Below are 12,399 nucleotides of genomic sequence, written 5' to 3' on the forward strand. Positions count from 1 at the left end.
CTAGTTCAGCTGAGGTTATAAATGGTAAGGGAGAAGGGTCGGTGTGATCAGCACAGATTTACAGATAGCCAATGTCTAGTTACAGATCAGCTGGTCTAGTTCTTGGCAAGAAACACTGCAGGGCTCGAGTTCAAGACCCTGACATTGTGTTTTCTCCCTGGATTAGTGTCTGCTGGCCCACATATCCTACAAGGTGGGCAGCAATCCTGAGATTGCTCTTACGGTGGTAAAATGGATCTATTTACTTGGGAGGCTCCATGCTGGTGGGATGACCAGATACCACTAGTTGTGTCTGATGATTTCTGCAGGGATAAAGGTGCTTAGAGGTTAACTTGGCCTTTGACCTGCATTTAACAGAGAGAGTAGCACTGTATACACAGCTCAGAGGAAAAGTTAGCATCAGTGTAAGTTTAACACCTGTGTTACAGAGATCTTGCTCTAAAACCATGCTAGATGTGATAGTTTTCCTGCTGTTTGTTCCAGTCTGTCCTGCAGAGCCAGCAAAGATAGGAAGGAAAGAGTTGGAAATTATTTTGCCTTATACACTTGCTAGACCTGTGAGCCAGAAAGAGCCAGCATGACCCTTATTTTGTGATATTGTCCCTGTTCAAATACAGGGAACAGGCTTAATCCCAATAAATTCTCAGTCTAGCATCTGAGATATTCAAAGTTTGACGCAGCTGTTTCAGAGAACAAAATGGCCAAACTCTGTCCAATTGCATCTTCTCTTTTTAGCTCTGAGCTATGTACTTGCCCATCATTGTGATGGGGATAGTGCAGAAAGAGCTGGACAGGGCAAGGGGAAGGGACAAGGTTGGCAAGTGTGACTTGCATGGCTGGGTTGCAGAGCGGGAAGGGCAGGGGCCCAGAGGCACCACTGATGAGAGCTCTGGGAATTACAAGAAAGCAGGGGCTGCTGAATGCTGGACCAGACTGCTAAGCTGTGCTGTACAGTACAGACATTGTCTGGGGGGCTTTAAAGACTAAATTAGACAGACTTCCGTTGGAAGTGGCTTAGGCAGTGTTGATTGTGTCTTGAGGAGGAGCTATGCTAGAAAGTCTCTGTCCCTCTTTTCTGATAGAAGCATGATATTTTCTTGGATGTCCTCAGCATGCCCCACAGGCTCTCTGGGAAGGCTCCCTGTAGCACCTGTATAACATGTGCCCACATACTGGGGCATGGAGGCAATCACCCTGCGGATGTCTCTGGACCAAAGTTTGCCTTCTTGCTGTGAGCTGGCAGAAGGGCTACAGTGTGGTAGAGTCCTCCCTTCCTCACACCATTGCTCCCAGCTCCCAGTATAATTGTTCCAAGGAGGTCTCTACCAAGCATCCTCCCCAGGAAAGTTTGTGCTAGGGCACATTGGCCCCGGGGTACAGTCTACTATGACAGTGTGCATCTGTCCCAGATGCCTGCTCTGCAGAATGGCTTTGGAGGCTGGAATTTTTTCCATGGTAGAATTTCCTTCGTGAACTGGAAATAATTCAGCCTAGCTGGGCATTAACTCAGATCTGTGCTCCACTGGAGTGCTTGGTGATGCTGGTTCCGCAAGCAGGGTGGAGTCTACTGCAAGCTACCTCCAGACACCAGGCTGGGCAAATACTGCTTTTGGTTAGACAGATTCTGAACTAGCAAGTGTAGCACATCTAGAATGACAGGAGGATACTCAGTCCCTGGTGAGAATGGGCAAAACCAGTATTCAGACAGCTTATTGAGCAGCCTTTTTGGATGCTGTCATATCATGCTTAATAATAATATAACTTAAATGTTATCAGTGCTTGCAACTGCAAGTCAGGCTCCTTCAGGGACTTTTGAATGGTTGCTGCACTAGTAGGTCCTGTGGCAGAAGTACTCCCTGCATCTGTTACTGTCTCCTCCAGCTGTGAGTCACTCCTTCCTGGGCTGTAGGTTTTGCTACTGCTCAGTGTGTTGAGTCGGCAATGTACCTCAGCTCATTTAGGGTGGGAGGCGTTTCTCTTCTTTAGCACCGAAGGCAGCTTTGGTCCCAGACTCAGACATGCGAGGCAGACCAAAGGCACAGCATCTTGTGTTTTCCTTTCATCTCAGGAAAAAGTCTGCTCTGCAGTTTCTCCCTCTGTTGCCTGCAGTTGCTAGATCGAACATTGTGTTCCTGCCCTGTTCTTGAAACTTTTGAGTGACCTCATATTTGCCTCTCCAACAAGGGACCCAAAATGTCATACTGCCAAAGGCATCTTCCCCAGCACATGGCAATAGGATTGCTAATTGCACTGGGACAGGGGGAGCCATTCCCTGGGTCTCGGATGCAAGCTGATACAGCTTGAAGCTTTATTCTCATTTTCCCCCCAGCCACACACATTTCTACATGTTTTCCCTGGAGGTCTGGAGATGCAGAATGCACGCAGCTGAGTTTTTTTTAATCCCTTTCACACCTCCCTCCCTCCTTTCTCCCCTGGCCATTTGCTTCCCTAGCTTGCCAGCACTGCAGAGTGAACCTGTACCCTGGCCTCTGCGTATGCAAAGTCATGCTAGCCCAGCCTCCCACGCCATTGAGTATCAGGAGGTTGCTGCTAGCAGGTGCCAAATGCTGCTGACTTGCCAACAGTTCTTGGGGGTACTTGCAAAGTAGAGTGTCCTCCAGAAGGTGAGGCAGGGCAGGAGCTTGACTTTCATGGTATGAATGACCCTCCAAAGAAACTTCTATTTTTCTGTGGTCCTGGGAGATCAACACTCCTCAGCTAAAGACAGTGGGGGAAGACCCTCTCTGTGCACTATACTGCAACCCAGCCAGTGATACCCAGATATCTTGCTGAGCATGGTTGCCTCTGAAAACCAGGTGCTGGGGATGATCCAGCAGTAGAGGAGGACATGCCCTTAGCACAACTTCCACAGCGTGACCACAGTGCTTCCTGAAGGCACAGCCTCTGCAGCCTCTGAGGCCCTTGTGGTCTGTGACCATCTGCCATCACGGTAATATGGACTGGTGATTGTGCATCAGCTGTTCATGTTCCAATCTGGCCTATTGATGTGGAGTGATGGTGGTGGAAGTCCTCATTTCCCGCACAGGGCTGTCAGCCGAGGTGATTTGCTGGTCTTGCTGGTGATCTCTGGCAGAGAGGTGTGGCAGTGGGTGGGAGCTGGGAACGTTTTCAGTCAACTTAGTATGAGTCAAAGTGCTAAGATGTGCCTGTGTCTTTCAGCTTTACTGCATCTGGTATATTCTGAAGCCTCTCAGGCTTGCAACCCTTGTAGGGCAGCTAGCAAACATGCGGCAGCATCTGCCTCCTCCTCATACCCAGCAGGGAGGCAAATGCTGGTTGCGGGGCTGGGACCTACATGCTTGTGTCATGCTGTATGAACTACCTACATGGACTCCTCCCTGGATGCAGGGGAGGAAGCTGAGTGTGCTACTTGGAAAAGCAGTAGTGACCCATCAAAAATTAAATCAGAGTGATCTGTTGCCAGAATAATTACTTGGTCCTGGAAATATGAAGAAACTCTAAAAGACCCTCTGTAGCCAAAACATTGTTCTGCTGGCTGGTTCCCTGATAGGGGACAAAAAAATGGAGCATCTGTTCTAATTAGTGATGGGAGCCCGCTACATCGGGATCAAAGGAGAAAGCTTCTTTGCAGAATCAAGCTAAGATCAAAGTGTCCTACGTACAGGAAGGGCCCATTCCTCTTTCTGCTGACAGTGGTGTACCCTGCTCTTCCTCCAGGAATGCTGCTTACAGGGATGCTTAATTACTAAGTAAGGAGGAGACTGCACATACAAGAGACGGTGTAATGGCCATTGTAATCCAGTTCTAAGAGATGATTAGGTGGTAATCGATTCTTGTTGTCTCTCACAAGTCAGTAAACTTCTCTGAATGCTTAGAAAAGATCTGGATTGTGTACCTTTGCAAAAGGAGACCCTTTACAACATCCTTTGCTTGATATTTCCAACCGCTTATGTGTAATTTGACTTAGTAGACTGGGCTGTATGTATATGCGTATATCTATATTTGCATTTATACCTACCCAAGGGAATTCAAGTCCTCATTCCTTAGGCTGCATTGAAAAATCCTTATCCCAATAGATATGCTAAATTTGAAATCTCTTCCTCTCTCTCTCTCCCCTGTCTCCCTCCTTTTGCATTAATGCAAAGCCACATTTTGCAACTCCTAATTTTGAAATGTTTAAACATGTAACATTTGGTTGAATTTTCCTACTAGGTGTCTTCCTGGGCATACAGGTTTATAAGTGTATGTGTCTTTGTGTGCATCCATCCGTGTTTTGGGCCATGAGTATTGGTGTGGAAGGATGCAGTCACATAGATCCTTGTGTAGATAGGCAAAGGCATGTGTAAGTCTGTTACGTTTTCTAGTAGTCTGAGATATAAAGAAAGATGCTGTAGCTTCTGAAGAGGATTTGATCTTTGCTCTTTCAGCTGTCTCCCTAGGAGAGGAGTCACACTGTAGTAATGCCCTCCCGGTGCTGTGTTAACACACCAGCCTACCTCCCTGTTTATGCTGGTGGAAGAGGACTTTGCCTACATTTGGTCTCCTGACTCCCCTGTCGTCTTGTTTAAACTTACTTGTCAGAAGCGGTTGTGTGTGTTTTCCCCAGCTGTAGCCCTGCAGGTGCCACTTAGCTTAACAAAATGAGTCCTTGTCTTTAAGTGCCGCCTGCCTTGTATGCATCCCGGGCCAAAGAGCAGCTGACAGGCCCTGGGATGCATGAGGCAAAAGCAAGTCTGAGGAGCTGGCTTGCCCGGTGGTTTAACAAGACAGAGACAGGGCAGCATGGTGGTGGAGGGGTGCTCATCTTGCATGCCCAGGTTCAAAGCAGCTCCCCTTGGCAAGAGAAATGGACGGGGACCTCAGCTCTTCCTTAGTCCCCCCCCTCACAGAAACCACTCCATGGCATTCAAATTAAAAGGGATGCTGTGGTGCCTTGAAAGGGGGAAGAGATTATGGGGGCTGTGAGGTGCTGCAGGGTGAGAGTGGGGCACTGGCAGAGCAAAGGGATGTGTTTTATGTGTTTTCTTTCCTTTTTTAAATTGTTCATAAGTCAGTTGGGAAATTCTCAAATGTATTGAAAATTATTTTTACAGTGAAGAAATTATGCATGTTCTATTTTAGTGTTTTTATTATTCTGCAGGATGTTTACAGTCAACTAATAGTAAACATTAGGAGTAGCAAGAGGGTGGTTAGGTATGAAAATCACGTCAGCTTGATGACTGAGTGATTGATGTAACTAACCCTGCAATGCAAAATGTAAACTCTGACTTTTCCAGTACATTTGCTATTAGTGAATACTCACACTTAAGTATTATTTTTCCTGAATGACAAGAATTTGAATGTGTGGGTTTTTCTTGGAGGTGAAAGTGGAGGTGAAAAGGGATGGGGCTGAAGAACACACGTTGCTATTCCAAATCAGATGAGTAGTTGGTTTTCCTCTCATGGAGAGCATCTCATTAAATCTATGCTGAACATGGCAGAAGAGCTTTCTGCACCATGTTGGAGAGAGATTAATCCAATAAATGTCAAAATTACTGTGACCACCTGCACACTGTTTAGCACATGGATGATGCTAGCCTGGATGAGTAGTCATGGCAAGGTAGCCTTCAAATTTAGGCCTGCAGAAAAGATGATCCCTTGTCAGGGTCATATTCAGTAACAGACATCTCCAAAGTTGACCTGGATCACTTCTGGTTTTTAGGCTACTGCCACTGTCTGGTCAGCCATAAGCAAATGAGGAGTCCAAAGCCATTCCCAGTCTGTTGACCACAGATGCAACTAGAAGGCAGATACCCTGTGATAAAGGTGATACTTATTACCGGCTCTTCAAATTATTTACTTCCACTTGCTGCTGGCAGCCCTGCATAGGGGATTGATGGATTAAGCTTTCACCAGCTGTTCCTCATCCAGGCACCTAATTCTCTGAGATGTTAGCACCAGAGATGAACTGTTTCCCTAGGAATTTCCAAAATGTTCCATATTTTTAAATGTGTTCCAAGCCTGTGAGGAAAGTCAGACTTGATTGGGTTTTTTTCAAAGTAAGAAACTCGTGAATTTCACTTGGAGAGATTAAAATGGCATTTTGTCTGACTCTGTTCTGAAACACTTCTGAGCCTCCCTGAACTACCTGGGGCTTTGGAGGTGGGAGATACGGAGGAGGGAACGGAAGTCCAGAGGAGGTTGCTGAGGATTTGCAAGCTGGGGTGTCGCAGCTCCAGAGCAGTCAGTACAAACCCAGGAACTCATCATAGGCTGTTCAGGTGCTAGAAACTTTGGATCTATAGCATCTGAAGCTCAGCACTTCCAGGCTCTGAGGACCCCATCTCTCCATTAGGTAGGCTGGGAAGGATCCCAGCAGACAAGCGTGTGGGAGACCCCTCACCTTTATCAGAAATTAGCCTGTTTGATTTCTTTGCAGTTCAGATAGAAACCTATTCTCATGGAGCATTTCACCTTCAGCAAACCAGTGTCTCTTGGCAGAAAATAGAAACTTTGCTGGCAGCCCTTCCTGGAGTCAGCAAGAGAATAGGGCGGTCCACAGACTATACCTGGGTGCTAGCAATATTCTGATATTGCCTTGGATCTTGAAAACTCCTTGCCTTCTCCTCCAGCAGCCTCCCACATGCTTTGAACAAGAAGATCGTGAGCCGTCATGTAGAGAGATGTTTTTTCTAGTCAATATTTTGATTTTGTGGGGAAAAATGGTTTAAAGAATTTTAGTACTACTCAAAATGGTGGTGGTGACTGCTTGGTTAGTTTCACTTGACAAGGTTTTGCCAGTAGGAATGGAGATATTTCCCTGTGTGACTTGCAGTCTAAAAACTGCAGCCTTGAGCTGCTGCGCTGGGAAGCTGGGGCTTATCAGGCTTTGAGCCCTGTCCGGCCTGTGTGGAATGCAAAGAAGTGAATGGTGGAAATGCTGGAAAATAAATGAGATTTGATGAGATCCTCCATTATCAGTAGTCATTTTTCACCAGATAGATAGAAATACCTGGACTAGAAAAGATTTAGATTTTTAACCCTTTAAATTAAAAATAGCACTAAAATGTGTCTGCTCGTGCTGGACTTTATGAGGGTTAGAAGTGGGGGGAGGGCTGTGTTTCTTCTTTAATGATGCACATTCTCTCTTCTTACCCCTTGGTGAAGACTTTTAGAATGCAGTTTCCTTTTCTGTTTCAGTGATGTTGGGTATCATTAAGATTGATGGGTTTGAAAACATATTTCATTATCTCTTACACACAGCTTGGCTGCTTTTCCGGCTCTTCCTCTGTCGCCAAAACAAAACCTGTTGTTTCCAGAGGCTCTGAAACTAGAGTGCTCTCACTTAAAAGGGCCGCCTATCTGCATTTGCCTGTGAAAAATGTCCACATGAGAGCAGCCTGATCTGTTGAGGGAGGAATATAATTCTTTTTAGCCTGAAGTAATTGGTAAGGGATAGTTGTGTAACAACAGGATGATGTTGTCATGACCTGCATGTGTATGGGTCCACCTTCAATGTTTGAACTGGGTGTCCTTCTCCTGAAATGCTTGAACTGGGTGTCCTTCTCTTTCCAGGTCTGGTGTGTCCTCTGGAGGTGTCAGTCAGTTCAGGGAGTATCCAGGTTGCCCGAGGCCAGACAGCAGTATTGCCCTGCACCTTCACCACTAACGCTGCTCTCACTAACCTTAATGTCATCTGGATGGTCATTCCTCTTTCTAACGCCAACCAGCCTCAACAGGTAGGTCCTTTCTTACTGGAGTATGCATTTCTTTGGGGCTTTCCTTTTCACCCTTTTCACACCAATCTGGATGTAGTCCCTTTACAATGCTGAGTCTCTTGTCCCAGAACATTCCCTCCATCGCTGAACATGCTCTCTGGATCTTACATGAATCTGATTTCTTTAACGCTTTGTTAACTGATGCACATTGTGTCCTTGGCTGCCTTGGCTGGATGTGCAATTGGGGCAGGTGTATGTGATACTGTATGGCTGCCCTGGATCTCTGGTGGTTTGTGTGTTCAAAAGAGCACAGGAGATGTAGTCCAGGTTTTGGTGTGCTGGATATGGGATTTGGAGGATCTGGGAGCAGCTGCAGTCTTAAATCTGTGAAATCCATGCAAAATGTGCCAGAACACATGGCTTCTCATAGACTCATCTCCCCTTTTACTTCCCCTCTTACTTTTTCACTGTCTGTTGCTTATGCAAGTCCATTCTTATGAACACTAGCAAATGAGAGTCCATTGTGGTGGGCACAAGAATCATAACCTGAGATCCGCTGGCCTGGTTTTTGCCCACATACTCTGACAGCAGAAGAATGCCATTGCTCTGAAATGCATCTGTCTTGGGTCACACTGCCCCATCACATTTGGTATTCAGTTATGAGAACCTGCACTGAAGAGTACTTGCTCCTCAGGGACTTGGTCTGAGTACAGACTGCTATATAAGCCATCTGACTGGTAGAGGCTGTGCAGATTCAAGGGTTGCCTTGCCTGTCATTCAGTTCATCTAATGATCTTCAGTAAGCAGTGTCAAATCATAGCAGGATCTTACTGTCTGAGACTCAAAATGATACTGTCCAATGGGCGGATGCTTTCCATCAAAGTACTCACTGACCTGCAGAGAGTCTCTGCCTCTCTACATTGATCCTGTCCAGGTGGGTAATGACTATTATATGAAGCAGGCTGGTATTGCCAATCCAGCTATGCCAGAAGACTTGGGTATCTATCTGGTCTGTTACCTCTCTGCACATTTTTATTGACATAAAACAGGCTGCAGAGTGTGTTCCTCTTGTAGAGAAAACACCGCTGCTAGGATGGGTCTGCCTGGGACTACTGTATATTGAGGTCTGGTTATTTAGAGATGCTTTAGGAATGCGTCCTTTTGGCTTTGGAAGCCCATGTTTTGCTTGCTGTTCTTCCTCCTTGCTCAGCTCCTGAAGAGTGTTGCTTGAGCCTTCCTTTCTTTTCCAGGTTATTCTCTACCAAGGGGGTCAGATCTTTGGTGGCGCACCCCAGTTCTATGGGCGAGTGGGGTTTGCTGTGACAATGCCAACCACCAGTGCCTCCATCTTCATCAACAACACTCAGCTATCGGATACTGGCACATACCAGTGTTTGGTCAACAATCTTCCCGACCGAGGCGTCAGGAATATTGGAGTCATTGGACTTACTGTCTTGGGTGTGTTTATTTGGATTATGGGGGAGAGGGGAGGAACAGGGTCAAGGGGATCCTCTGTGCATGATAGTGCATCATAGCAGAGCAATGTGGTAGTGTATGCATTGGAGCCCATGGACATCCTGAGGTGAGGGATGGGCTGCCTTGTGGGTATTGTGGGAGTTTGTAGGACACATAGCCTTCATATTCAGGTAGCATATAATGGAGTTTTAAAATATGGTGGAGAGAAAGATTTTGTGGCAGCCTTGTGATGTTGAGTTGCAAAGAAGCATGAATAAAGTATGAGGGCATCCTGGAGAGCTGAAGGAACCATAAGAGTTTTGTGCATAGCAACAGGAGAAGAGAATGACTTTAGATCTTTGTTTCCTTTTCATGAAAGCAATTAGTACTGGATGCTCCCTAGGATGTTAAATACTCCAGAGTGTGTGCCATTATAGGGACACGAAAGCAAAACCCAACCACAGCAAATTCTGTCTGCAGCTCTGTCAGCTTTCACCACCCTTGCTGTCTCAAACACAGAAAAGTTCACCTTTTTCTCTAGGGAGGGATCTAAGAGTACTGGGTCCTGTGAAAGTCAGCAGTAGTCTGTAACCTTCATGGGCTGGTGGGTCAGGAATCTTTGTGAATTGTCACCCCCCCAAACCTTAATGGGTTTTTGTCTGCTGCCTCCCTCTTGTCCCCTTGTCAGCTCATGCCCATGTCCTTGCTTTCCAGCAGCGTGTTCCAGAAAGAGCCTGCACTCCACTGTTTGGTCATATTTCCTGATCTGCTGTCACTTTCCCCTCTTCTCTCGCAGTTCCTCCTTCTGCCCCACTTTGCAGAATCCAGGGGTCCCTGGACGTGGGCAGCGATATCACACTGACCTGCAGCTCGGAAGAAGGCATCCCCCGGCCAACATACCTCTGGGAGAAACTGGACAATGTTCCCAAGTTGCCCCCAACTGCCACACAAGGTGCTTGTTCTGTTGATTATCCTCTTATTTCCCAGGTGACAGCCTGGGCTTTCCTTTGTCTGAGCCACCAGAGGTGGCATGGCTCATTGAGTGTCTGCTATCACTTGCATGGTCACTTTATTGGAACAAAGATTCCTAGAGCCCATGGCGGACTAGGTACCCTCCAGTGGCCACTTCAGTTTTCATGTTTTTTTTGGTACAGAAACATGTTCCCCATTGAAGAACAAGGGTCTGGTCAAATGGGAGAGAGAGAGAACATGGTTGCCAGATGTTGGCATGTGGCTGGACATTTCGGCTGCCAACTCACCACCATTTTAAACCAAATGAAAGGCTGATAGGTTGGAAACTGGGAGAATGGAGGCAGAATCATGCCGGGAAAATACCGCCAGCTTCTCACACTGTTCTCCAATAAGTTACTGCCAGAGCTGCCTTTCAGATGTCTGTAAAAGCAAGGCTCTGATCAGACTGGGTATTGCCCATCTCCAAGTCCCATCCATAAGATTTCTTAGCCTAGGTGTCCTGACCAAGCATTGATAGCTGTACTTTTGCCCTTTATCTTGCTGTATTTTAATAATACGCAAGCATTTAAGTTTTACATAATTCAGGAATGAGGCAAATTGGCAGAGCAGGGGGTGGGGAGTCCAGGGATGGGAGAGCAGGGGTTCTGCAGGGCCGGATTGAATTTAGCAGGTAGAACTGGGTATAGGTAATTGCACATCTCTTCTTTCCTCCCTTTTCTCACACAACACTGAGAGTCCCAAGCTTTCATTTGCAGAAATACATCTATAAGAAGAAAAAGAAACATATAGTGTAAGCTCCTTAAGACCTAATCTTTTGTGTGTGTGTGTGTGCACAATGCTTCCATCTCAAGGTTATTTCCTAATTTATTTCTCTCTTAAGAGTCTCACACCAAATTTCTCTATTTGCTGGCTTTGCCTTTTCATGGTTTTCCTCAAGGGGGGGAGGGATTTAAAACCTTCTTTTCTCTCTGACTAGACCAAGTCCAGGGCACTGTCACTCTCCGAAATATCAGCACTGTGTCCTCAGGTCTTTACCAATGTGTGGCTTCAAATGCCATTGGAACCAGCACTTGCCTTCTGGACCTGCAAGTCATTGCACGTAAGTATTTTGCCAAGAGAGGCTTGGCCACCTGCTTCTGTCTTGTGACAGTAAAGTGTGTAACCATGTTTGCTGTGAGCCACCATGTGCCTCTCATATTGGAAGATCATTGTGCCCTGGAATAGGGACGTTGCTTTTCTCCCCTCCCAAGCCACGGTAGCTTCAAATGCTCATGGATGGCCACAGCCCAGCCCTGATTTCTTCTCCATTCTCTGTTCAATCATCCCCACAGCCCACCCCCGGAGCATTGGCCTGATTGCAGGAGCAGTGGCCACAGGCGCCGTTGTGCTCGTTGTTTGCATTGTGTTGGTGGCCGTGGCACTGTTTTACTGGAAAAATAAACACAAAGAAGAAGAAGAGGAGGAGATTCCCAATGAGATAAGGTAAGGGCCAGGGAAAGCTGGTGGCAGGGGACCTCTGATCACCCAGCAAAAGTAGCAGCTGGTAGGAAGGCAATCAGAAATCTCACTCTTGCTAATCCTGAGTGTGTTCCTCTGGGTCAGGGATCCATATCTGTCCAGAAAAAGTAGGGAGCAAATGAAGAATGGTAATGACAGATTTTGTTTTCAGTATTGCCTTTATTGAGAGCTTTGGTTTGACATTGTTAGCTCCGTAGGAGAGTGACTCTGCACGTGGTGGGGATCCTGATCCACAATACTGGACAGTGATAGCTGAAAAGCTCTAGACATACAACTGTAATCTTCTCTGGTGTTACAGACACAGTGTTTCCCTCTGGTAGCTTCCTGGATCAGCTTCATTGGTTGTACAGGTACAGTCATACTGACTGCCTGTGTAGTACCAGTGACTGTGACAACCACTGGTTTTGCTCCCCTAGACACATGAGCATGGGTTGTTTGCCTCAGCGGTAGGCACATGAAGCAATTAATGTGCACAGAGGTGCATCCTGCAAAGAGGGATGAGCAAATGGGCCAAGGAGCAATGCTGGTTCATATTGGTGCTGTCCTTCACCTTGAATTGATGGTGTTGCCTCCAGCAGGGTGTGGCGGGGGGGAGGGGCGGTGTTGGGCAAGTGGGGCAGCATCCTCCATGTGCCCTCATGCCCTCTCCTTCCCAGGGAGGACGACCTGCCACCCAAATGCTCTTCCGCTGCAAAGACATTCCATGCCGACGCATCCTCGTCGGAGAATGACACCCTCACCTCCTCCAACACCTACAACAGCCGCTACTGGAATG

General features: G+C 46.8%; 1 protein-coding gene across 1 annotated transcript in view; it reads left to right on the forward strand.

Moving 5' to 3' along the window:
- IGSF11 (immunoglobulin superfamily, member 11) overlaps positions 1-12,399 on the forward strand; it is a 29,515-nt gene that overhangs the window by 4,317 nt on the left and 12,799 nt on the right. Inside the window, exons 3-8 of the mRNA XM_009330445.1 lie at positions 7,537-7,700; positions 8,930-9,137; positions 9,931-10,086; positions 11,083-11,205; positions 11,438-11,588; positions 12,281-12,387. Coding sequence (XP_009328720.1) covers positions 7,537-7,700; positions 8,930-9,137; positions 9,931-10,086; positions 11,083-11,205; positions 11,438-11,588; positions 12,281-12,387 — 909 coding nt within the window. The remainder of the gene's footprint in view (positions 1-7,536; positions 7,701-8,929; positions 9,138-9,930; positions 10,087-11,082; positions 11,206-11,437; positions 11,589-12,280; positions 12,388-12,399) is intronic.

The sequence above is a fragment of the Pygoscelis adeliae genome, unplaced genomic scaffold, assembly GCF_000699105.1.
Source record: "Pygoscelis adeliae isolate BGI_AS28 unplaced genomic scaffold, ASM69910v1 Scaffold120, whole genome shotgun sequence".
NCBI lineage: Eukaryota > Metazoa > Chordata > Aves > Sphenisciformes > Spheniscidae > Pygoscelis > Pygoscelis adeliae.